This window comes from Lates calcarifer, linkage group LG10 (assembly GCF_001640805.2).
Source record: "Lates calcarifer isolate ASB-BC8 linkage group LG10, TLL_Latcal_v3, whole genome shotgun sequence".
Classification (NCBI taxonomy): Eukaryota; Metazoa; Chordata; class Actinopteri; family Centropomidae; genus Lates; species Lates calcarifer.
In genome coordinates, this window is record NC_066842.1 from 13933303 (window position 1) to 13957295 (window position 23993).

The 23993-nt window shown below is 41.2% G+C and overlaps 2 protein-coding genes across 3 annotated transcripts in view; one reads left to right on the forward strand and one right to left on the reverse strand.

The window, feature by feature from the left end:
* The window catches only part of ptprq (protein tyrosine phosphatase receptor type Q), a 32911-nt gene extending 25522 nt beyond the window's left edge, over window positions 1-7389 (forward strand). Inside the window, 11 exon segments of the mRNA XM_018663815.2 lie at window positions 167-295; window positions 3054-3080; window positions 3260-3341; window positions 3620-3710; window positions 3880-3956; window positions 4165-4299; window positions 4488-4613; window positions 5143-5288; window positions 5491-5626; window positions 6570-6693; window positions 6778-7389. Coding sequence (XP_018519331.2) covers window positions 167-295; window positions 3054-3080; window positions 3260-3341; window positions 3620-3710; window positions 3880-3956; window positions 4165-4299; window positions 4488-4613; window positions 5143-5288; window positions 5491-5626; window positions 6570-6693; window positions 6778-6815 — 1111 coding nt within the window. The 3' untranslated portion in view covers window positions 6816-7389.
* A 1033-nt stretch (window positions 7390-8422) lies between these two features.
* iqsec3b (IQ motif and Sec7 domain ArfGEF 3b) overlaps window positions 8423-23993 on the reverse strand; it is a 28903-nt gene continuing 13332 nt past the window's right edge. The window contains exons 6-15 of one of the 2 annotated variants that reach the window (XM_018663827.2): window positions 23621-23782; window positions 22127-22249; window positions 17989-18155; window positions 14409-14548; window positions 14101-14232; window positions 13833-13932; window positions 12735-12893; window positions 12515-12607; window positions 11854-11900; window positions 8423-10812 (exon numbers count right to left, since the gene is read on the reverse strand). In XM_018663827.2, the coding sequence (XP_018519343.1) occupies window positions 10393-10812; window positions 11854-11900; window positions 12515-12607; window positions 12735-12893; window positions 13833-13932; window positions 14101-14232; window positions 14409-14548; window positions 17989-18155; window positions 22127-22249; window positions 23621-23782 (1543 nt within the window). In that variant the 3' untranslated portion in view covers window positions 8423-10392. The remainder of the gene's footprint in view (window positions 10813-11853; window positions 11901-12514; window positions 12608-12734; window positions 12894-13832; window positions 13933-14100; window positions 14233-14408; window positions 14549-17988; window positions 18156-22126; window positions 22250-23620; window positions 23783-23993) is intronic. The other variant, XM_051073401.1, reaches the window with a different exon arrangement.

Genomic DNA, 23993 nt, shown 5'->3' on the forward strand with positions numbered 1-23993 from the left:
TTCATGCACAAAAAACATGCTATATGCAAATTGCTGTATAACTAATTACTAATTGTGCATTGCATAATTTGTAGTAAATGCTGTTTGCTTCTTTATTAATTTTATTTCTGTATTTACCCTACTATTAACCAATATGTTTGGCTGACATACTCGCTGTCAATGTCAGGATCCATCAGCGCAAGAAGGAGGGTGGGACTTATTCACCCAGAGAGGCAGAGATCATAGAGACCAAGTGTAAACTGGATCAGCTGATCGCTGTTGCAGATCTGGAGCTGAAACAAGAGAAGCTAAACCGGTAAGTCTGTGTGTTTAGTTTGAATCTAAAAGCATCTCTTTTCCTAATATAACACATTTTTGGCAGCTGAGGCCAGTTTGCACAGTACATGACTTCAGGCTTGATTTAGCTGCTCCAGACAAGATTTTAAATCTAAGTCAACAAGACAAAAAAATCTCTTTGCTGCAGCCAACTTGATGTGCGCTCCTGTCAGCACTAAATCTTCTAGTGTTGTAGAGTTTGTGCAGAAAATAGAAGCAGCAGCACTACGACACAACACAGCATTATAGTGGCTTTATAGTCTACCTTCAGTTCTCTACAGCACAGGCAAGTCAACCTGTCTGCATCTTTCTAACCATCCTCTCCTACAAATTCAGTGTTTAGCTCTCTCTGCTTTTATCCTTTTCTGGCACAAACAAGTGCACAGACACTAAGTGCTGCAAGCTGCTTTTCCTTCTTAGGCTGCAGTTTTGCATCAGGTCAGAAACAAAGTCACATTTAGTGTTAGTTTTGGTGCATCAAGGTCACCGATAGTTAAGATGAGATGATAAAGTAACAGGAAGGAAAAGCTTTTAATTGGGCATGGGCCAGTATGAGATTCTGATGGTATGATAACCTTAAGTAAAAATATCAAGGTTTCACAGTTTAGCAGTATTGTGATTAAAGCTCCAAAATTAGTTATTTTGAAATCCCTGATTGATCACAATCTATTTTGAAACAACACAGAATGTTTGGAACATTAGTAAATATGAGTGTTAAGCTAAAATAATATAATTTATTGTAAAATAAATAAATAAATAAATGATTTCCCTTAAGTGAGCCTAAACCTGCAACTCAGCAAGCTCCAAAGATAAATAACTGAAAAACAAAACAAAACAAAAACATTTCAATTTGGTGGAGTGGGGGCGGTGGGGGTTGGTATATTTCAGGAACGATGTGATGTAAAAATATTAGTGGTTTGAAATCTTGACTTTTTCAACTCACGATTTACCTTGAAACTGGTACTCGGCCCATGCCTAGTCACAATAGGGTAGCACATTCTGACGGGCAGAAAATGCCTGTCACAACAGGGTAGCACATTTTGTCTGGTATCACAGTAGGTTAGTGCATTCCATCGGTAGAAAATATCTATCAAAATGAGGCATGGGCTGGTATGAGATTCTGACTGTATGATAACCTTAAACAAAAAAATCACAGTTTCGCGGTATTGCAAGTAAGGCTCTAAAATGAGTTATTATATATATATATATATATATATATATATATATGCCTGGTAAGATTTTTTTTTTCTGAACATAACCTATTTTATTTTTAAACAACATTAATAACCAGTAACTGGCGCATGCCTATTTTTATTATGAGCAGCATCAATATTTAAGTATTTATGTTTTTATTTGCTGGTATAAATAGACATCAGCATTTAAACAAGCAACACACATGTAAAGCTCTTTGAGCACCTTCCCTCACCTGCATCTAAAGAATACTTTCACCCACATGACAACAACAACAAAAAAAGAGAAACCAAAAATAAAGGGGTCCAGGTAGGTGTGAAATGTGGCTGTCATCAAGAGAAATTGAATGAACAGGAAAACAATAAAACCCACATGAGAGAGGATAGATAAATTAAAGTGCTTATTCCTGGCTGATAATTGTGCCTTATCTCCTTTGTGTGAAAGTAATATAACTGGCATACATGAGCAAATATTTGCCTGCCATGTCAAACATTTAAAGACATGTTTTCATATGCAGTGGCGACTCGTAGTCCTGAAAAACTAGGCAGATTCCTCAGAATAATTTGCCATCCACTCACTTCAGGTGCCATGAGCACGTAAGAGCGACAATTGTAGGTTTTTGACAATTACATGTTGTTGTCCTGTACATTTAGTCATCCAGTGTGTCTCTGCTTTGCTGTGACCAGAATGCCTTGGACATGGAGATGGTGGAGCATGGTTTATGTTAAAATAACACACTTTTTCTTGTCACTTGTCACACGAATGGCACAAACAACTTTCCTCACACACAGATACGCGCATTGTCTCGCCTTGGCTTTATTTTCCTCTCACTGAGCGCAATTCTCCCACCAGGTACTCTTCCTTCTTCTTTAGACGGAAAGAGATTTATGTCATCCAGTAAGTTGGGCTTTTTACCCGTGTGTGCCACGTTTTGCTGTGTAGTTTGCCTGCATGTTGCATCTCCACTTTTCGCTCATCACTCTTGTGTATGTCATCATCATGTTACCCATTAAGACTTTCTTTAAATCATCCATCTGTGTTGGTTATTAAACCTTTGGTGGAGGGTGACAGTTGAATGAATCTGTGATGTCAGAGCTTTGCCCACAGCCCCTCTTCCTCCATCACTGCAGAGCTGAGTTGACACTCCCCTGCTTGAGACTATTTTAATTTGTTTACCCACTCTCTATCTTGAAATTGCTTGGAAGGTTTAGCAGTCTAAGAGGGTACAAATGGGAAGCTTTATCGATAGCTGAGGATCTGCATAGCTACAAGTCCTCAGTAATGCAAAGAAACGCCAGCCACTGGGGGATATGCTTTATTCAAGTTTACTGATGTTCACATATTCCTTTTAGAGCGAAACATCAAAGTCTGCATCAGTGTTAAATCAAAAAATGGTTAAACCTCCTTTGCTTAAATATACAACATTGTGCACTCTCTGCAAAGAGGACCAGTTCAGCTGTCATGGATAGAGATACCACAGTGTGGGCTGTGATTATTGAGTTAATTTGTTTATTTCTGGTTGATTTTTCCTGTCTATTTTTGCCCAGGCTTCTCAGCTACAGGAAATCACTCAAGTAAGTCATCCTGCATAAATAATATGAATGTGCATGCTGTAGCTGCAGCATGGATCGGCGTGTTCCGCACCGCTCAGTATCGCATGTCGTAAACGAGAATAAGCAATGTAGGATATTGTTGTAGAGTTTTCTCAGAGTTTCTCACATTCAATGTATTTCTCCCCTGCCCTCTGGGTCAGGCCTGTCAACAAGAAGTCTTTTCTGCAGCATGTGGAGGATCTGTGTGCCAACGACAATGCCAAGTTTCAGGAAGAATTTGCTGTAAGTGTTTGTCTACAACACGGGCCCATATTTATCAAACTTCTAAGCATGTGTATTACATATAATTAGGTTTGAAATAACAGGAAGTCGCCTGGAATTGCCCCCTCAAAAAAAAAAAAAAAAAAAAAAAAAAAACAACTAAAGTGGAGCATGAGGGGAAGGCAGCTGTTGGTAGACAAGGTACATCACACAGAAAACCAATAATAAGGGGAAGTTAGTGCAGATGGTGAAGATGCATGGCAAAGAGAATAGTGATGTGTTACATCTTATCTCCCCAGGAGCTGCCCAAGTTGCTGCAGGACTTGGCCACCACCGATGCTGACCTGCCCTGGAACAAATCCAAAAACCGCTTCCCCAACATCAAACCTTGTAAGTGGTCAGGCTGAAAATTACCTTCCAGTCATATGATACCCATACCAAATTTATCTCGTGTTTGTTTTTTGGGCTCTGAGTTTAACTGCTTGCGGATTTTGCCACTGCTCGCACAGCTGCATTTCACACATTTCAGACACACTCTTCTCACCATACTTTTGTCTAGACAATAACAACCGAGTGAAACTGCTGTCAGAACCAGGCACCGCGGGCTCTGACTACATCAACGCCAGCTTCGTCTCAGTGAGTACCAGCTATCAGCAGCTAAAAGCCCAGGGTTAACCTGGAGGGTCACTTCCACTTGAGCCATAATCAGGTCATAATAGTAGTTACGCAAGTGTGAGACACATTTGTTGAGATTTGTCTCTGTCCCTAGGTGGATGGATAGATAGATGGATTGGATTCTTCAGCTTGCACATAAAAGCCTGTTTGTATGTCTCTTTGTCTTTAGGGCTACCTGTGCCCCAATGAGTTCATTGCCACCCAGGGACCTCTGCCCGGCACAGTTGCGGACTTTTGGAGGATGATCTGGGAAACGGGAACCCGCACCATAGCCATGCTCACACAGTGTTACGAAAAAGGCAGAGTGCGTAACGTTATGAAACACCACTAGTATCACAGGACAAGATGGGCTCTGTTCGGGCTCCATTACAACTCCATCACCAGAAGGGTTTTATCTGCTACCAAAACCTGTGTGTGTGTGTGTGTGTGTGTGTGTGTGTGTGTGTGTGTGTGTGTGTGTGTGTGTGTGTGTGTGTGTGTGTGACATTTCAGATTCGATGTCACAAGTACTGGCCCGAGGACAACAAGCCAATGTCAGTGTTTAGTGACATTCTCATCTCAAAAGTGTCAGAGGAAGTCCTTCCAGACTGGACTGTCAGAACCCTGAAAGTAGAAAAGGTAACTGAGCTAATAACCTTGCACAAACACACACACATATACACACACAGTGCACACAACACATTCTGTACATGTTCATACTGTGAAGTATGAAACACCAACACATTTCCACACTTATATCTAGCTGAAAAGTGTTAAACAAATTAAATTAAAGTCCAGTTTTTTCTGTAGATGTCTTAGATGTAAAACACTTGAAAGTTAAAACTGATCTTAATCTCTATTTTTATTAGTGTCAACAAAACTAATGCCTAGACTATAAACCAACAGTTAGTACATCTCAGAGTTGCAGAGTTATTTATCAACAAAAAGCCCCCCCCCGGCCAAAACTATCTACAAATTCTGTTACATGAATGGTTTGTATTAATGTAATTAGCATGTAATTGTAATGTAATTAGAACATAAATACAGTTGTAACCATTGTCTTAGCTGAGTCATCACAACATAAACAGTTGAATTTGCATACTAATGAATGTTACTGAGATTAAATTTTCCTTCCTGTCTTATTTCTTCTATAAATTCTTCTGTGCAGCTTGGACACTACATCCTGGTTCGTCACTTCAACTACACATCATGGCCTGAGCACGGTGTGCCAGAGTCCTGCAGCACTCTCATTAAGTTTGTGAAAGCTGTCCGAACCCACAGACATGACAATACCACTATAGCGGTTCACTGCAGGTACTGTGGCTCCTCAGAGTTAACATAATAACACTGCATGAATTATAGTAATGTACTTAATAATGTGACAAAGTGCACTAATTACTGTAGTCTGTCTTTGGTCACTGTAGTAACCCTCCTACTGTGCTTAACAAATGAGTCATTTTAGGTGCAACGGAGCATCACAGAGTGTAATGGTATGTTGCTCTCACTCTTTCCCCAGTGCCGGTGTGGGAAGAACAGGTGTGTTTATTGCCTTAGACCACCTCATTCAGCACATCAGGGATCACGACTTTGTGGATATTTATGGCCTAGTGGCCGAACTGCGCAGTGAGAGGATGTGTATGGTGCAGAATCTGGTGAGTTCATATCAAATAAAGCGGAATATTTTATTCCCGTCTTTTAAATTTCACAACCTGGAAAGAATAAACAAAAGACAGAAAACTCTATTTTGTCTTCAGCTGTTCCAGTACACTTAAAAATCATCAGACTCAAATGGCATGACAAATGGCAGTGTAGCTGTCCTACTTTTTACTTAATGTCCCGCTGTGATCCCATCCCCATGAGGAAATATTTGGAAAATTCTCCTTTTGACAAAGGAAATGATCTGGCAGTGGATTAAAGGCATATTCTGTGCAGGATTCCCCCTCTTGAAAACAGCATGAACTTATCCTAAAATTACCCCCACTCAGTCTTTACTTATGGACCGCCGGTGTGTGTCTCGATGTCTGTAGGGACCCTCCGCATAGATGCCTGTGCTTCTTCCTGGTATTATTGTTTTATCATTTCTCTGAGGTTCTGTACATTTCTATGTGTCTCCATTTTGCCAGCGAGGTTTGAGCCTGCAGTGTTACAGTGAGGACATAATTCTTTAAGGCAGCAGCGTTCAGTGTGCCAGACATCTAGCTATTAGCATTTGTTAAGATACTGGTGCACAGTGCTTTTGCAGACAGCTTTACACAAGCCCAAAGTTAAACATATTATATAAACTACTTATGTGGAGGTGGAAACAAAGACAAATGTCCATCAGATTCCAGTTTCTCCTTATTATGCTCTTACATGATTTAATGATAAAATGATGACAATTATAACTACCATTTCAGGTGTGTTCACTGAAGAGATTATTTCCTAAATAACTGAATTAGGGATGTATTAAAACCTGTCCTATAGTCTGATGGTTCCTGCTGCTTGCCATATTAAACTTCAAGCATCAGCCACCAGGGCACCCTGACACCCTCATATTAGAGTATAATATTATACCAAATTAACATTATAAGGTACAATATCTGTCTGTGCTGTCAGGCCCAGTACATCTTCCTGCACCAGAGCACACTGGAACTTCTAAACAATAAAGGCAACAGCCAGTCCATCTGGTTCGTCAGCTATTCCGCTCTGGAGAAGATGGACTCCCTGGACGCCATGGAAGGTAAACAACATACAAACACACACTCCAAGAAACACACTCTGCACCGCCACAGCATTCACTCTACACATTTGTCGTGGTCCACAGGTGATGTTGAGCTGGAATGGGAAGAAACCACCATGTAAAGACAAAAACCGAGGGACACCCGCAACTGAGGGAGAGCAAGAATCTTATTTTTTTCGGAGTCTTTGGGATGTGACCTGAACGCAGACCCTGGACTGGACCACCTCTGCCACGCAATGGAAGAGGAACAGCAGGAGGAGAAACAGGAGGTGAACAACACAGTCTGAACTGAACAGCTCTGTCAGTCGACTTAAAGACTTTGTTGCTCCACTTCAACCCACTTCTCAGCAGTCCTCCCTTTATTGAACCTCTTGTCTACTAGTTTTCAAAGAGAGTGAGAGAAGCAAAAGGGAGACAGGGACAAAGAATTTCAGAAATGACTGGGATACAGGAGAAACGGCGAGCTGATGGTGAGAGCTCTGTCACATCTGTGAGCCTACAGGTACTGTGCACAAATTGATTTCACTGTGTATTGTAATTACTGAATTATGTTGATATCATCTATGTTTTTGTAAGATAAATTATTCAGCCAAAATGGTATTTTTTTTTCAATCTCTTTGTAATTCTACCTGTGTCGAAGAGTTGTTCATCCCTCCTCAAGTGTGATTTGCAAAAAATAAAGCAACCTGTATTTTTCCTGGCCTTGGTACTTAACACTACAACACTTGAGACCTTTCTCATGAGACTCCCCTGCGTCGAATGTAGCCGTTTTAACATTGCAGTATGAAATTACAAATTACCATCTCACTGGTGTTTATGTTTAGACAGCAGTACAAGACTCCAGTAGAAAACTGAGCACTCTAAATACATGTGCAGACTCACTGCAAAGACACGACTAGACATTCAACAAGTACTGTCAGGTTCAATATTGCTTTGGGTCTGACCTCATCCTCTAATGAATGAGTTGAGACCCCGTGTGCTAGGAGGATACAGGAACACCGACGTAGGCTGATTTCCCATAAGCTCCTTCATTCCAGTGTCCTCCTCACACACCTGGTGCAGATTCATTCATTAGCAAGGCCGCGGAGCTACAGACACAGCCAGAAACGATATTGACGTCAAAAAGCAGTCGAGGATTATCACAGGCGAGACAGTCTGAGACAGAGAGTAAAAACTACTTTATTCTTCATTCTCTTCAAACAGAAAAAATTAGAAATATTCCATTAGTAAACATGATCTTTAAGAAATCTCCTTTTTAGAAATATTGTGAGGGTGCAAAGATTAATGACAGCGCTCCACAGTGAGGATGCAGATTTAGTGCGACTCCATGGCAACCACGGAGAAGCCAGGGGGTGGGGGTGGGGGCTTGTAAGAGGGTCGGGCAGAGAGGAGGGGGGACAGAGAGAGAGAGAGGAGAAAATGACATCAATCAACCCAACATGCCCCGACAATAATGATACAAACCTATAATCAAACTCCTCCCCTTGTACTGCAAATGAAAATGCAAAACAAAAGAAAACAAAAAATATCATGCTGTATAGTACAAGTCAGTCAGAGTTTACAGTAAACAAAGTGGGGATGCTGACTTGAGAAATCAAGCAGTTTCTAAGGTGAATCTAAGCTGAATTTGCTGTTGCTTTGGCAGCTATGTGCATGTTTATGTACGTCAGTGTGTGTGGCTGTGTGAACATGTGTGCACATGTACTAATATATATATATATATATATATATATATATATATGTATATATATATATATGTGTGTGTGTGTGTGTGTGTGTGTATACATGTGTATGCATGACCTGTGGTTTACTGTACGTATTTACCAATACAGCATAGCCCTTAACACACCCTAACGGGTGACACAGCCATCTCTTAATATTCCTGTAATAATATGACATGATAATTTAATGATGAATGTAGATCTGTAATAATATCAGTGTGTGTTACCATGGTAACTGGAGTGTATTCTATAAAAGCTGCCTGTTTCCTGTCTCTTGTAGCAGTAGGATTTAGGACACCCCCCTGATATTAAATGTGAATAATAATAATAATAATAATAATAACTATAATAACTATAATATCCTTTTTTTCTTTTAAACTAGATCTTCTCTGTACAAATACATACGTAGATACACACACTGGGCAAACCAATCACTTTTTTTCAGAATAAATCTATATTATCTATTTACAATATATCCAATATATTCTGTGGTGCAAAAGGTACAAGACATGTTTGGTGTGTCTCAGTTGGATGATTTGTGATCTGCTGTACAAACTGGCTCAAACCATGACTGACAACACTTCAATTAAATCAGTAATTACTCCATGGACATCTTCAGTTTTCCCCCTGATTTTAACATTCAGTAAAGGAATGCGTCTCTGCTTATATAACATTTTCAGCGTGCAAGGAAAAATATAATACTGTGAGAGGGAAGTGATGTTTTTTCGTGAGGTGACCTTGGTCTACCCTGTGTGGAGCGATTTGTATTCATTTTTTCAACTAAAGCTAAGAGTTTTCTGGGCACAGATATCGCCTGAATCCAAAGGTAACATCAATATTCACACTGGGTAACCCATTAAGAGTAAATGTACAGGACGAGAGAGAGGCTTTATCTGCCTTGCTTTAGCCTTTTTTTTTTTTTGGGATGAATTACTGGCCCCTGCTCCCCGCTGCCCATGGGTAAGCAGACTGAACACACAGTACACAAGCACTCAGCTCTCAGTACATCTCAGAGGTGCAGATATTACATGTTACAGTGCAGCAAATCCTTTCCTGAGCTCTGTGAGAGCAAAACACCACAGAATCAGGGCAGTCATGCACACTACTGTGAAGATATCTGCTCACACCAGTTTAGAAAAACACACAACAAATAAGCACAAAAAAATATGATTGTCGTCAGGATGTGATTTTAGGTTAGCTTAGTGAGTAACAACATCCTTGCTTACTACACTATACGATACATGACAGGGTAGATGTTAGAGCCTTTTACCTTTTTCTTCACCTTCCTCCTCATGCGCACTGATTATCTGTTCCCTAGAAAATGAAGGAAACAAATAAGTGGGTACTCCTGTTTCTTCACATTATGCAGAGATAAGGAAAAAAATGATTACAGTGTGGAGAAACTGTATTAGCTGTGCTGAGATGATTCCTCACTGAGTGCGGTATCTAATACTGAAAACCTGGACCCGACAAAGAGGTGCGCACTTAACATCAATATCTCCAACGAAAAGAAAACATAACAGATTTTTGTCCTTTATATTTAAAGTGATCCACGTGTCCTTTCATGGCTGACAGAGCTGACGTCGCCCCTCAGTTTCATGGTCATTGCTCACAGACGTGTGTTGGACAGGTGACATTTAAAAATGCAAAGTCACAAGATGTCTTAAAGAGTGTAAAATCTAGACAGACAACACCATCAGCTACCAGGTGACATGTTGGAGACAAAGACATGGCATCGAAACCACTTCATGTTCAAAAACAACACTGCTCAGTCAACACTGTGATTAGACTCTTGTTGGTTTTCTTTTCCTTCATCCCTTAACGCGACTCATACGGTATATTCCTTACTTTTTTTTTGCAATGCTTTTATTTTACCATTCAAAAGTGAGTCGACTAGTGCTCCAGCACGTGTGTATGTGTGTGTGTTTGAGCGTGAGGGTAACATCTCCCCTCCAGGGTTCGTAGAGTAGCCCACGCTTCAGACGATGCTGCGGGAGCCACTGGAGTTGCGCCTGCGGGTGAGAGGCATGGTGTGGTGGAGGGGCATGGGCGAGTCAGGGGGACAGAACTGGTGGGGGTGGTTGTAAGGTGGAGGGGGAGGTGGCAGGGGGGGCTGAGGGCCATCCCCTTCCCTGACACGCACGGGCGTGGACATGGCTGACTGGATGAGCTGATGGGTGGCCGGGCCTTGGCTCAGGAAGGCCTCCATCCGCCCTCGCCCGCTCTGGTCCACGACGATCACCTTGACAATCTGCTGGCACTGGATGAGCGTTTCCGGGCGGAGCTCCCCAGGCTGGACAGGGCTGAGCAGGGCGGGTGGTGCGGCCAGGGCCAGAGGCATGGACTCAATGCTGGGCTGGCTCAGTTGATAGGTCTGCAGCCTGTTGTGAATTGACACCTAGTTTAGGAACAGTCAGAGAACGCATGAGGAGTTACCAGCCTGAACGCAGCCTCTACGCAGCCCTCTGGTGTGTTACGCACATGGGCATGCAGGCATGCAGGTAGGTAGTATGCAGAGCGAGCGCATGCAAAACACACACTCTATTTCTCACAATCATGCTTTTTTTTCTTTTCTTTTTTTTACATGATTTACACTTTTTACACGTACACACACATGTACCAGCCCAGAGAGAAAAAAGGATTGTGGGATAAGACGAGATTTAGGTCAAAGGTCATGATGGGAACATTTTGTATTTTATATGTGTGTGTGTGTGTGTGTGTGTGTGTTTGTGGGCGGAAAATGGTCAGTGAGTGGGAGAATGAGAAGCTTGAAGATAAAGGGAGTGTCAGGTGAGGAGAGAGGTGACACCGAGGGCATGGTGTCTCCCTAACAACAATAATTTACAACTCTAAGGGACTGACTGAGAGGCAGGAGAGAGAGGAGAGAAATGGCCAAAGGAATAAAACAGAGAGAAAGGGGGAGAAAACAGCTTCTATCACTATGCTTAGTTAAGGGAAGGGCTGGTTTTACAAACACACACCCACCCACACACACACTCGACAGACTGTTAACGGTATCAAGCTTATCTGGCTTTGTAGATTGGTATTCTAGGAGCCAGCCGGGCTTATGGTGGCTTGCAAAGGCTTATACAGTAAGGCTGGCAAACAGCAGCTGATGAAAGAAGGGATGTTGTGTAGTGACTAGAGTGGCTGCTGATCCACTCATGAGGCACAGAAAAGAGATTGTTTGTAGCACCACTACAGCCGACTCCTCTCAGCGGCCTTTGTATCCCTGGCTGCAAAGTGGGGATGTGCCTCAGGCGGAGCTCTTTTTAAAGCAAAGCATAAAGCGGACTTTCTTTTCAGGATGAGGCGCAGTCCTTGTCTAACTGCACACACGCACACGCTCACATACAAAAAATTAAAAAAAAACACACACCCACGGAGCTGAAGACGCAGATACTTACCTGAGAGAAACATGGGCAGCTTTGGGACTCACCTCTACTGTGTTGTTGTTGCCGGTTTTATCGTACACATCCTGTTGGCCTGCGGGGAGAGACAGCTCTAATGTAAGTCAATGGCCAGATTTCAGCTTCATATACAGAAAGCTGAAAATGTCAGAAATAGGTCTTAACACTGGGGACTGTCATTTATTTAAAGGGATAGTTCAGAAAAATGTTTTTTGCCCGCTTGTTCAGAGATAGATGAGAAGATGTCCTATGAAGTTACCACCAGCAGCCAGCCAACTTAGCTTAACAAAGGGCTAAACAGTTAGCCTGACTTTTTCCAGAGGTGACAACATCCACAAGTTCAAAAATGTGACATGGAGTTAAAGTCTGCACAAGATGAAAGAATATGTATAACACCACTTTTAAAGATAATACATTGCAACTTGTTGGTTTAACCCATAAAAAAAGGTTTAAAAAAATGGCAATTTGTGATGTACCATTGTTGAATTATTTCTTTCTTTAATACTAAAAAAGTGACAGTCCCTCTGACCATCTTCTAATCTTCTTTTTTATTTTGTTTTTCAGTGCAGATTTATTTCCTCTCTTCCATGAGGTTGTCCTATTTTTCACATTCCCTTGAGTAATATATGCATTGTTATGAGTAATGTATGCTGCGTTATGCATTTCATGCTGCGTGAGCAAAACCAGCACCTGAGGGAGAGCCGTGTCCTGTGTGTGTGTCCACTTGCCCGCCATTAGTGTGTATGCCGTGCGGCTGGATGCCCTGTTGTCTCTCCAATTCCCCTATGACACCAGAAAGAGAGACATTGCAGCCAGCTATACACAGTACAGTAATGTGTGTGTGTGTGTGTGTGTGTGTGTGTGTGTTTGCATTTGCATATGCTGGAGGTGTCTGTCCTTCTTTTCTTACACTGGATGTGTATCTGCTCCATCTCATTGACCTCTGCGATGGCCTCTCGGAGCTCCTCTGCAAACTTTCTGAGCTCCTCTCCACTCGGGGAGCAGAAGCTCACCAGCTGCTTCTTCTCTGAGGTAAAGGGGCTCAGCATGGTGATGCCATGGGCGTAGTCTGATGAGAAAAGCCCGACAAAGACAAAGAGTTTTCACCATGACTTTGATTCTAAAAAAGGATGCAAAACACTTTTCTTTCAAAACACTCGCAGTTTTGACTTCAGTTCCTGCTTCACAAAATGTTACTGCTAAGAATATCTGCTAAAATTCCTTCTTTGACATTAATGACCACATGTATTTCTGTTGACAACAGTGGTTTCTTGAAGGTCCACAGAAATATAAGAAAATGTATAAATACTGAAGATCAGTAGATTTCAGTTTTTCTTTTTCTGCAAACATTTTTAGCTATGCTAGCAGCTTGGCTCGATCACTCTCTGAAATTTAGTACAACATGAATCATAATAACTTTAGTGATTTTTCATTTAGTGCCATCATCTGGTCAAATTTTTAATTTGTCCAGCAATTTGATTAATGATCAAACACCTGCAAAACTAATGACATTCCTATCAGTCTCAGCTTTTGTTTGGAATTCATAGATTCTTCTGCTAAATGACAGACCTGTCAAAATCTATTTCCATTTCCATTTCCACCTTCATTTGTGAACAATTTAATCACACACTGCTCTGTTAACTCATGCTTTTTGAACTCAGTCTCACAAAGTCTACATTATGGGGACTTGGCTCAACCAATTGCAGAAACTGACATTTCTGTATCTTCTTAATGCACTGAAATCGATTATTTGTAAGTGATTCTTTTGAATGTTTTCTACAGTGTTGTTTTCTTTTAAAAGAAGTACTTTTATTACTTCTAAAAGTAATAAAAGAGTTAATTTTGTTTCACTAGTGAACCCTTGGCAATTCATTCAATGCCTGAGTCCTGACCCAGACTTGATAGGCAACAATGCAGTTGATGACTCTTACTCTTGCTAAGCATTTTTCCAGCACCAGGGTGGAATTGTACTGAGAATAGACTGCTGCAGAGTAAAATAGTGTCTCACATTCATTGCTGAAGAGATGAAACTGCATTCCCAGGAGGCCCATAGCTTTACAGAAGGTGTATGAGGCCGAGCTTTTCTTCTTAGGACACAGTTTCAGGATCTGCAGTCGACACAGGAAACACATCACAGCTGAATTAACATTTACTGTGTCTGCTCATGTTTCACTGTCATAGTCATATTTTGCACATTCATATGTGGTTGGTTTCAGGAGCATATTTAGAGCATTGCAGTAAGTAAGGAGGTAGATATGTTTGTGGTGAAACTTTACCAGCAGCAGGTCATTGAAGAGGAAGACCTCTCTCTGGAGCTGGGACAGTTTCTGTTTGTGAGGCTTGTTGGCGTCAGGCACCTCAAACAGACGACAGCAGCACACCAGACGTCTGTGGGGCACGGCGAGGATCTATGGAGACGAGGTTAAAGAGATGGAGATGACAGATACTACAGAGGACAGACTGCAGCGAAATAATACATGACACCAGAGAAAGGAGACTGTACAAACAAGTACAGACAGCTCCCTGAAATGAGAAAAAAAAGGGAGAGGGGAAAGGCTTGCGCACAAACAAAAACATTACTCACAGTTTTCAGGCCCAGGATGGACTGCTCCACACGGCTCACATAGGTGACATGGTCTTCATTTGAGCGAAGCTCTCTCTGTTGGATCCTTTCATAAATGCCTGCAACCATCTCTCTGGGGATGTCAGCTCCATCATCCACACCTGAGGGAACACAGGCCCATATACTGTAATGTAGGACTGTACCAAGGTAAGAAATAGTCTATAGATCCCACAGGCAATCAGCCCTGACATATTGAAAGCCCCACTCAGGGACACACTCGGATTTATCAATGGAAATTCACAGCAATTTTTGAACACCCAATTCAGAGAAGACAACATAATGGGCATAAATGTACAAACCTAAATTATTCACATAATGTCTCATGAAAAACAACCATAGCGTTACGGTTACCTGAAACAGAATTTAACCAAAAGTCAAAGATCTTTACAAGGCAGGGACTCATTGAAGAGAAACAACTTTGTTATGTGCTTAAGGGCTACATGTTTTACTAAAATGTGTCTTGAAGGTAAAGGAGTTTTTGACTAATAGTAGCACTATAAGTGAAGTGAATGTACTTGAACTGGGCACAGACAATGCAATATCCATTCCTGTCAGTAGTATCATGCTATTCTGATCAGGGCAGAAAGCACCAAGAATGTAGCGTAACGTGTGCAGATGCAGAGATGCAGAGGACCTCGGGCTAACAAACATGAATGTAAACAATATTTTTTTTTTATATAGTTGAAAAATCACCCTTGCAAATGTTTTAGAAACCACCATTGTCAGGCCTCAATGACACACACAATACATTTTAGTGAGTAAAACTGAATGTAGGCATAACTTTTGTCTGTTTCCAAGAAATTCCTCAGGACACCAGGTCCTTGTAGTCAGGGCACTTGACTGTGTGTGACACAATTAATAACATTCTGTAACTAACATTTTCAGGGGGACATTGCCAAAAAGGAGGTATCAACAAATGGCCCAGGAGAAGCAAAAGCAGAATCTGCATTATTCTATCAGTTTCAGACACTACAGTCAATACTTCTAACACAGACAGCTCCTTAATCTCGCAATTAAAAAATATAGACTCTAAAGTCATGATATTATTTGACACATTTTGGAGTTAGTCCATCGACATTTATCTTATGAATGTTTTTTATTATTCACAGATGTTGATTGTGAATTTAATCATTTCATTATGCAGATCCCTGAGAAGATACTGTATACAACAGCCACAGTAGAAGCTAATGGGAATCCTAACTACAAACTTAATAATCATTGAATTTGGGATTGACTGATTGTAAGGGCTAATATCATTTGTGTCTGGGATATTACAGCTAAATTAGTTTTATTTCATTGTAGGGTTCACAGCTGTGAATCAGAAAATGTGCTTTTATCCCAGTATGTGTGCTGTCATTGTGTCCTGGCAGTTGTCCTATTATCACTTTCAAGCAGCACACAGAAATCATCACCACAGTCTGACACTGCTGTACAGCTTATGGAGAAACCTGTTCAGCTCACAAATTAAAACTGAGTTGTGCAATATTAAATGAAATAAAATCTAAAATTTTATTTTACGAGGGATTTTTTCATTGACTGGAGTCAAACTGCTCTGCTTTAAGCTGTGGTTGCAGTAAATGTATGTATCTGTTGGATGGAGACAGTGATGAGAGCCTTGAGGAGCACGGTGCAAGTGATGAGATGCTTCTGGAAAACCCAAGCTCATATCGTTAAATCTAACGCTAAGTGAGCCTCAATTAAATGGGTCGACGCCATGGTCTCTGGGGCAGAGCTCTGAGTCAAGGGTATCAGGAATCTCCTCCTGCACTGCTGATGGTTTTCTTGATGGTAGTGAGCAAAGGCAAGCAACTGCTGCCTCTGAGTAATTTACTTCAGTCCAAGAGGCTGTCACTCAAAGACCGATAGTGAGATTGAAGTGAGGTTGATAAGAGAGTGCTTGTTGTAAAACTTTGACTTCCTTGCCCTCTGTTCTCTTTTTCAAGTTCCTTATCATTCTTTCTGGCACATCTCTCCAATAGATCGCCTCATGATCTTCAGTAAAATGTTTGAGCATGTGGGATTACTATAAATGGTGGGATCTCCATCTGTCTGTCTTTTGATTTTCTTAACAACTGCTCATCCAATCAACTCCAAACTTTGCAGGTGTTTTGCTGATGACTTGCAGAAGAGCAGTGTCAATGTTGAAGTCTTTTGGATGAGTGGTGGATGAAAGCTTCAAACATTGCTTTTCTACGTGTTATTTGATGTGAAGAAAAAGGCAAAACTACATTATGAGGGCGCAGTACAGCACCCAGACAATTTATAATAAGTAAATTAAACATTAACATTAAACTAAAGAGCTGGTGGTCGACTTTCGGAGAGACAGGCAGACTTTCTCCCACCACTGATCTTTAATGATCTGGAGGTGGAAAGAGTGGACAGCTTTAATTTTAACAACAGTTTCTGCCTCTCTGAAATGGGATGAAAACTCAATCTGTATCATCAAAAAAGCCCACCAAAGACTCTTTCCATCAAAACTATGGCAGAACATATGGTAGAACCATCAAATCACTAAATGGCTCCTCAGTCCTGTATCAGGACTTTATCAACACAAAGCAGTAACCACTGCCAAATTTTATAGTATTTTGCATTTTACCATATTGTTAAGCACCCGTCAGCCATTCTTATTTGCACTAGATCTTAATGTACTCTGCTTACTGCACTTCAAACACCTGATACTTGAATTTATCTTCATTACTGATTTTATTATTTTATCTTTTTATTCCTATTTTATACTATGTATCTCATGGTATTTTAAACACCTTGCACTTTGTCTTGCACTTGATGTTACATTCACAGATGTATAGAATGGTTGTATGTATTATGTGTTTTTATATGTTTTTTCTTATTGTACATTATGGTACGAGTGTTGTCCTGTCATGAGCTCACTAAAGCAAATTCCTAACAACTAAGTTGAATGGCAATAAAGTATTGAATATTGAATCATGTCAGGATTTCAAGAAAGGCAGAACTCAACTGCAACAGCAATGTCTACACCATCACCCACACACTATCGGAGTGGAGCAGAGCAGCCAACTCCAGCAGTAACAAACAAGAGCAACTGACCACACACATTGCAGCATGGGAAAGGATTCCTTGGTATTGTAAATTGCCTATGCTGAATGTTTATGAGTAGTGCTATTTGTATGACATTGTGCAGAGACCCACCCCCCGCCAACCCATCCATGTTTTCATTGTGTAACGCTGTATTTACTCTGATTTTCACTCACAAACTGAGGAAGTGCAGTGTTGAGCGTGAAGCCATTTGGATGACGCTCTCAAGAAAGCTGCAAGATGGATTAACACAGGCAAAGCAATCAGCCCCTACAGACACAGGCACATTTTGAATGGACCCTGCACTAGTGTAACCAGTGTTTAAACTCGTGAAACCACTTGCCATAAATGTTGAAACATTAAACCAGCTCTGTCCACAGTGGAAAATCACGCTCTGTGAAATGACACATACTGTACATACAGCCTCGAGGTAAACACACACAATCTCTCTTACATACATGCACACGCTGTAGATGGACACACTCACCTCTTAGGTTGCGTATGAAGTCATCAAGTCCCATTTTGCGCTGTGGTTTTATGTTGGGCGAGTACATGTCAGTGTTGAGGAGGACAACAGCAAAGGCCAGGATGAAGATAGTGTCTGGGTTGTGAAACTGCTGTACCACATCAGGGTTACACATACAGTACCTCTGGCTGTGGAAGAAAAACAGAGTTTTATATTACATGTTTGGTCTAGCATTTCATAAACCTGCAATTTTGGATCTCTGGATTGTGGTCATTGCGCCACATTTATAAGCACAACAGAACTACAGAAAAGTACGTAAGACACCACAAAGAACGATCAGGAACACCAAAATCCCAATGATCATTCAAAGAACATCCTGGAGATTATGATTTGCTTTTATGTGTATAACAGTATATAGTGTGTGCTGGCTGAAACATTTTCCCCGGTTTAACAAACACAGTTTACAAAGAAATAAAATGCAGCACAAACAAGATTGGAAAGTATTTGTCAGGTTACAACAACTTTTATATATAATATCAAAAACGCAATTGGTAGATTCATGGATGTAATGCATCCTGGGCAAATCATATTTATACACACACACACACACACACACACACACATAGAGAGAGAGAGAGAGAGAGAGAGAGAGAGAGATTCATAGATATATAGATATAGAAAAATAACATCTACTGAGTGAATATGTTAATAAACTACAGGATTTTACTCCTGGGCTGCCATTAAACTGTATTGTTTTATAGATGTGTTTTTTTAAGAGTTGTTTCTAACATTTTTTCACTCCATTTAGTATAATCAATCAGGGTAGACTGAATATTAGAAACATCTCTTAAAATCTCTGTATCCTCAGGTTCACAGAGGCAATGTACTAAAACTTAATAATGTTCTCCCTGGTTTTGTTATTGTGCCCAATCGCTCTGCCAAAAATTTCCCCTCAGCTTTAAACTGTGTTGAGTTTCAAAATATTAGTGTGCTGGGAGAAAATCTCTTGTAGGGGTGCATTTGGGCACAATAACAAAATCAGGGAGTGCGTCATCTAGAGAGAGATCAGTACAAATTGTTATAAAGTTATAAAGGCAATATAGAGAATGGTCTTTAAAAAGCTGCTTATCTTGCATGTGAGACAGGAGTAGATGTCATATCATACAAACACTGCACTGTTTTTAATCTGACTGATTGACTTAAAGACTGATTCATTGTAACTTCTTCTCAGTTAGGAAGAGCTGTCACTCTCACATAAATTAGACTGACAGAACACAGGAGACATTTGGCAGTGCAAAAATGGTTCAGCCCCAGGTAAGGTAGCACTGTCCAGTCTGCTCTGGAAACAAAGATGTTGCGTTTGGACTTGCTTTGCTCGGTCTCTACCCACAGGATTCACAAACTCTGACTTCCACCCCTCCTTCCCCCACAGCTCCCTCCCTATCTTTCTTACTGTCACTTACACTTACACAGTTGGCCATTTCAGTGGTGGGAGGCTTTTATCTCTGCAGCCAGGCAGGATGCAGACATGGAGAGGGCTGCTCTGCTCCAAAGGACTATGTACTTGTCAGAGCATATGCAAGCGAGAGGCCACATCTGAGACCTGCGCAACTAGAAAGCCTTTTCCCAGACCCCACACAAGATCTAAGGCCACAGAACTCACTGAGTATCAATCGTATGCAGCCCAGTTCAGAAGCAATGCCTTTGTTTGAATGAAAATAGATCCTGCTAAGCACAAACACCCCTACAGATATAATATGCACAGGCACATGCACAGACACACACAAACACACTGTGGCACAAACGAGCCCCCTGATCTGCCAACTTGATGTAATTCTGCGGAAAATTCATCAAAGACTGAGTGCAAGGCGAGAGCTACTGTATGTGTGAGTGTGTATGTATCATTGGTATGTATGCAAATGGAATTGTGCATGGATGTGTGAGCGCATATGTGTGCATGTTAATACACTGAATGAGCTAACAGTTGAGTGAATAAATAAAGCAGTGGGTATGTGTGTGTTTGTGCTTCATTCACACATTTTCAAGCACGGTTCTCCTTCTTATGTAACCAGTTTATTTAAAAACCAGCTCCCAATCTCTTATCTTCATATCTGCATATGAAAGTTGCATGCCAGCTGGCACAAATACCACTTCCTATAAAAGAACTACTCACGACAAGAGTACAACACGCTTCAAACAGATGACATAACATCTATTACGTAACAGACGTGGCATCGGATGTCTGGCTGTCCCGATAAAGCCCGTTCATTTCTGACCTATACTCACTTGCTCCTGCTACACTACAGAGAGTGTGGTCTCAGATCAGTGATGAATTTGTAATCTGCACCCAGGGGCTCAGCACGTATGATTGAGTGTGATGTGATTAACTGATGACCGCGGTGGGTGTTCTGATTGGCCTTCAAATCAGAGGCAGAGGGAGAAAGTGTCATGACTGTTCCTCTTCTCCTCATCTCTACTGCTTGCTTAGAGTAAGAACACCCTGGTCACAGTCTATTTTTATCATGTACAAATCCGGTGAAAACACCAAAACCAACAATTAATTGATCCTTCCAACAAGTATTGCCCATGTATCTGCAGCCTCGACACAAAAGCTCGAGCTTATGTGTCATCAATCTATATTGTTGTCTACTATTAGAACAAACCAATGAGCCACACCTTTGTGACATCAGCTTTGTGAGCAGGTGTGAGCATTTAGCATTTAGCCTTGTCAGTATGAATGAATGAGCTTTGATCTGAGTGCCACAAACAGGGGAGGAAAGTTGCAAAGTGCTGAAAGACTGTTGGTTTTGGTCTTTTTATAAGATTTGTGGAAGAAAAACACAGAGTAACACCAAATTTTTAAGCTTCAAGATCACAAAAAGACAAGAAAAGGTAAGCTGCTCAAACAAAGCCCACATATTATGGATGCAAAAAAGTGTTGATAGAAAGTACAAGTAGCACATTTGATATGGTGAATACACTCCCCTAATATTTAATTCTACTAGCAATTTTGCGTAATGGAAGAGGACACCTTGGTTAATGAGTTAAAAGGAACAGTGGCTCAAATCATATCCTGCTGGTCACATTGTTGGTATTCCTAGGGGAAAGGGCAGCACATCAGCAGTGGGAGATTAAATGTACACAGCAATGTAACCAATTACTCTGAAATAGAAAACAATGACAGGCATTTTTATTGCATTTTTAGTCCTGGGGGTAATCTTTGGATATTACCAGGACATTTCAAGGACAGTTCCAGCCAGGGGATAAGATACCAATTGCAGATCTTATTGGTCTGGTCACTGCTGTCTGTTTTTGCCTCACAGGATTTTCACTCAGAGGGAAAAAATAGCATCATAAAAAAACCTGTTTCTGTCCAGGAGTTTGTTAGAGGCAAAGGCAGTCCATTAAAAGGCGTAACGGGAGTGTGCAAACTACAGTAGGCCTCTCAAGGTCTTCTTGGTATTTAAATGAGTCTTCTTCAGCAGATATGCTCATAAATTTTAGTGACTTGAGAGCACCGACAACATGAGCAGAAAACCAACTCAGGCTAAAACCTCATGAGCACCAAACATGCATTTATACATATTCATGTGTGATTTTGGATAGAAATGGACACGCAACCATCTAGCACATACAAAACAGCCAACAAAGCCTGAAGATTTGGCCAGAAAGTGTCATCCAGGGGAGAGACTTGTGAAATAGAGCATCTATTTCTGTCCTGACGGAACGCACACTGATTGCCTGCAGCTCAGATCTCTGTTATGATTGACTGACAATCAAACACTGCTGAGTTTAGTCAAAGGTTACAGGCAATCAGTGTAGTTTGTTAATGATACAGGGCTTTGGTGTCATCAGAGAATGCCTCAGTGAGCTAGCAGAGCCAGTTAAGCACTTTGTCGGCACAGTTGGCCTATTGGAATGCCAGTCTGGATACATCTCTTTTAGTGCAATATATGTGAGCTTGGTTATGTGTCATTGTTTTTCTGTTTTGCATAGGTGGCCACAGGCAAAAGGTCTATTCGTTTTAAAAAGTTCAAAGTGCCCTTACGAGCTCTGCTCAGTTATGTGATGGACTGTTGTTGTGTTGGACTGTATTAAAAAGAGAAGCCAGAGCTTGTTAGTCAGTGAATCCCAGTTGTGAGCGAGTTGACAGTCTCACCTAAAGGCTTCGATGAGTCTCTCCACTTTTTGTGCTTCTCCCTGTACACGGACATGAGCCTGGAACTTTCTCAGGGCTTCATCGAGCTCCATGCCTGAGAAATCCATTTCATCCACGACACAACTAAAAAAGAGACAGACAGGCAAGGGGCGGGTCGGGGGGGTGCAGCAGAGAGAGAAAGGAGAGTGAGATTGGGTTTAGTTGTAGTGTGTTGAGAAGGTGAGTGTGCGTGTGCGTATGCAACAAACTATGAGTACCCAAGAACTGATGGCAAATCTTTCTCTTACGGTCATACTTCCATTACAGAACCACTGACCTGGAAGACGCACATAGAGACAACATGCTTGCACGTGCACATGCACACTTTGTGCAAATGCCAATGGAGAAGAAAGGGTCTGACGACAGTGGGTGATGAGAGGGAAGGAAAGAGAATGATGAGAGGGTGAAATAATGACATGCAAAGAGCAAGGGGGCAAGAGAGAGGTACATAAAAGGCTGAGGACAGGCTGTGGCAATAGACAAAGTACACAAGATTGTGCAATCTTGTGTACTTACGTGCATGTGCGTCTGTGAGAAAGTAAGTGAGGGTGTATGTGTGTGTTCAGTGCAGTGACCTATTTCTACAGTCTCTGCAACAACCTCAGCAAAAAGCCTCTCTATCCTGGATCTCTCTGGTCTACTCTGGTTGGATGCTAAAAGAGTGAGTCCAAAAGCATTAAATAAATGCTTGTTTTCATGGATGTGTTGCATTTATGCATGCAAGTGCTGCATGTCAGCTCAGTTGGTGTGTGTTATTGCGTGTATATACAGTGGTTAGGTTTCAATAGCCAGTTCTCTTTTAGATATCTTAAAATACCTGAATTCATTAAAGTCAGAGTCTAACAAATCTCTCTACTGCATCTTTTATTACCTCTTTTTTGGGGGTAAAGAACAACATACAAAACATCAGGGTTTGCAATTTATTCTTGACTTTTATATGTACCTTGTTACAGTCAAAAGCTCCAGAACAGCTACAAAATGGACCTTGAGGTAATGCTATGTCAAAGCCAGGGAGTCATATAGTTAAGTAGCAAATAGAGTTTCTCACTTTATACCAAGTAATCAAATCTGCAATTCTAAAAAATGGTAATAAGTAATTGTTAAAGGGAGTACAATCAACCAGTTTTAATAAGATGTAAATAAACTGATGATGCTCTGCAGCTTTGGATGAACTTAAGAGTTTGTGGGAAAAAAAAAGAAAGTGTTGTGGGGGAGTAATTTTTCACAACCTGGCAACCTGAAAAAAGCTAAACCATCATCTACATGAGAACTGGGCAAATGTCATCTGCTAACCTTGAGTAAAGATTCAATAAGAAATTTGAATTTTAAATTCAAAGGGTGGATTCAGTACAGCACTTGGACATAATAGGATACTATCAAACCCAAACTCATGTAGCATAATGTCTTTGTGTGACGTATGTATGCATGTGGCCATATGTAAATAATAAAACTCACTCGAGGACATCTCGGTTGAACTGCAGCTTGCTGTTCCCCAAGAACTCGCCAATCATCTGTCGGCTCAGGCCCTTCCTCTGCAGCAGGAAGTGTGCCACCCCGATGGCCGTGTCCGGGACGAACCCACGCGTGATCAGGAAGTGTATGCCTCTCTCTGGGTTCCTGCCCACAGATAGCCAACAGCAAAAACATAAATCAACAGTGTTAGAGTTAACAGGGTGTGTGTGATATTTTTTGTGCATTCAAGCGGATAGGTGTGTGGGCCTGAGTGAGAAAAAATATGCGTAGCACTGTATTTAAGAGAAAGGGTGCTTTAATGTGTGTGTGTGTGAGGGAGAGTGAGTGTGTGTGTGTGTGTGTATGAGGAAGAACA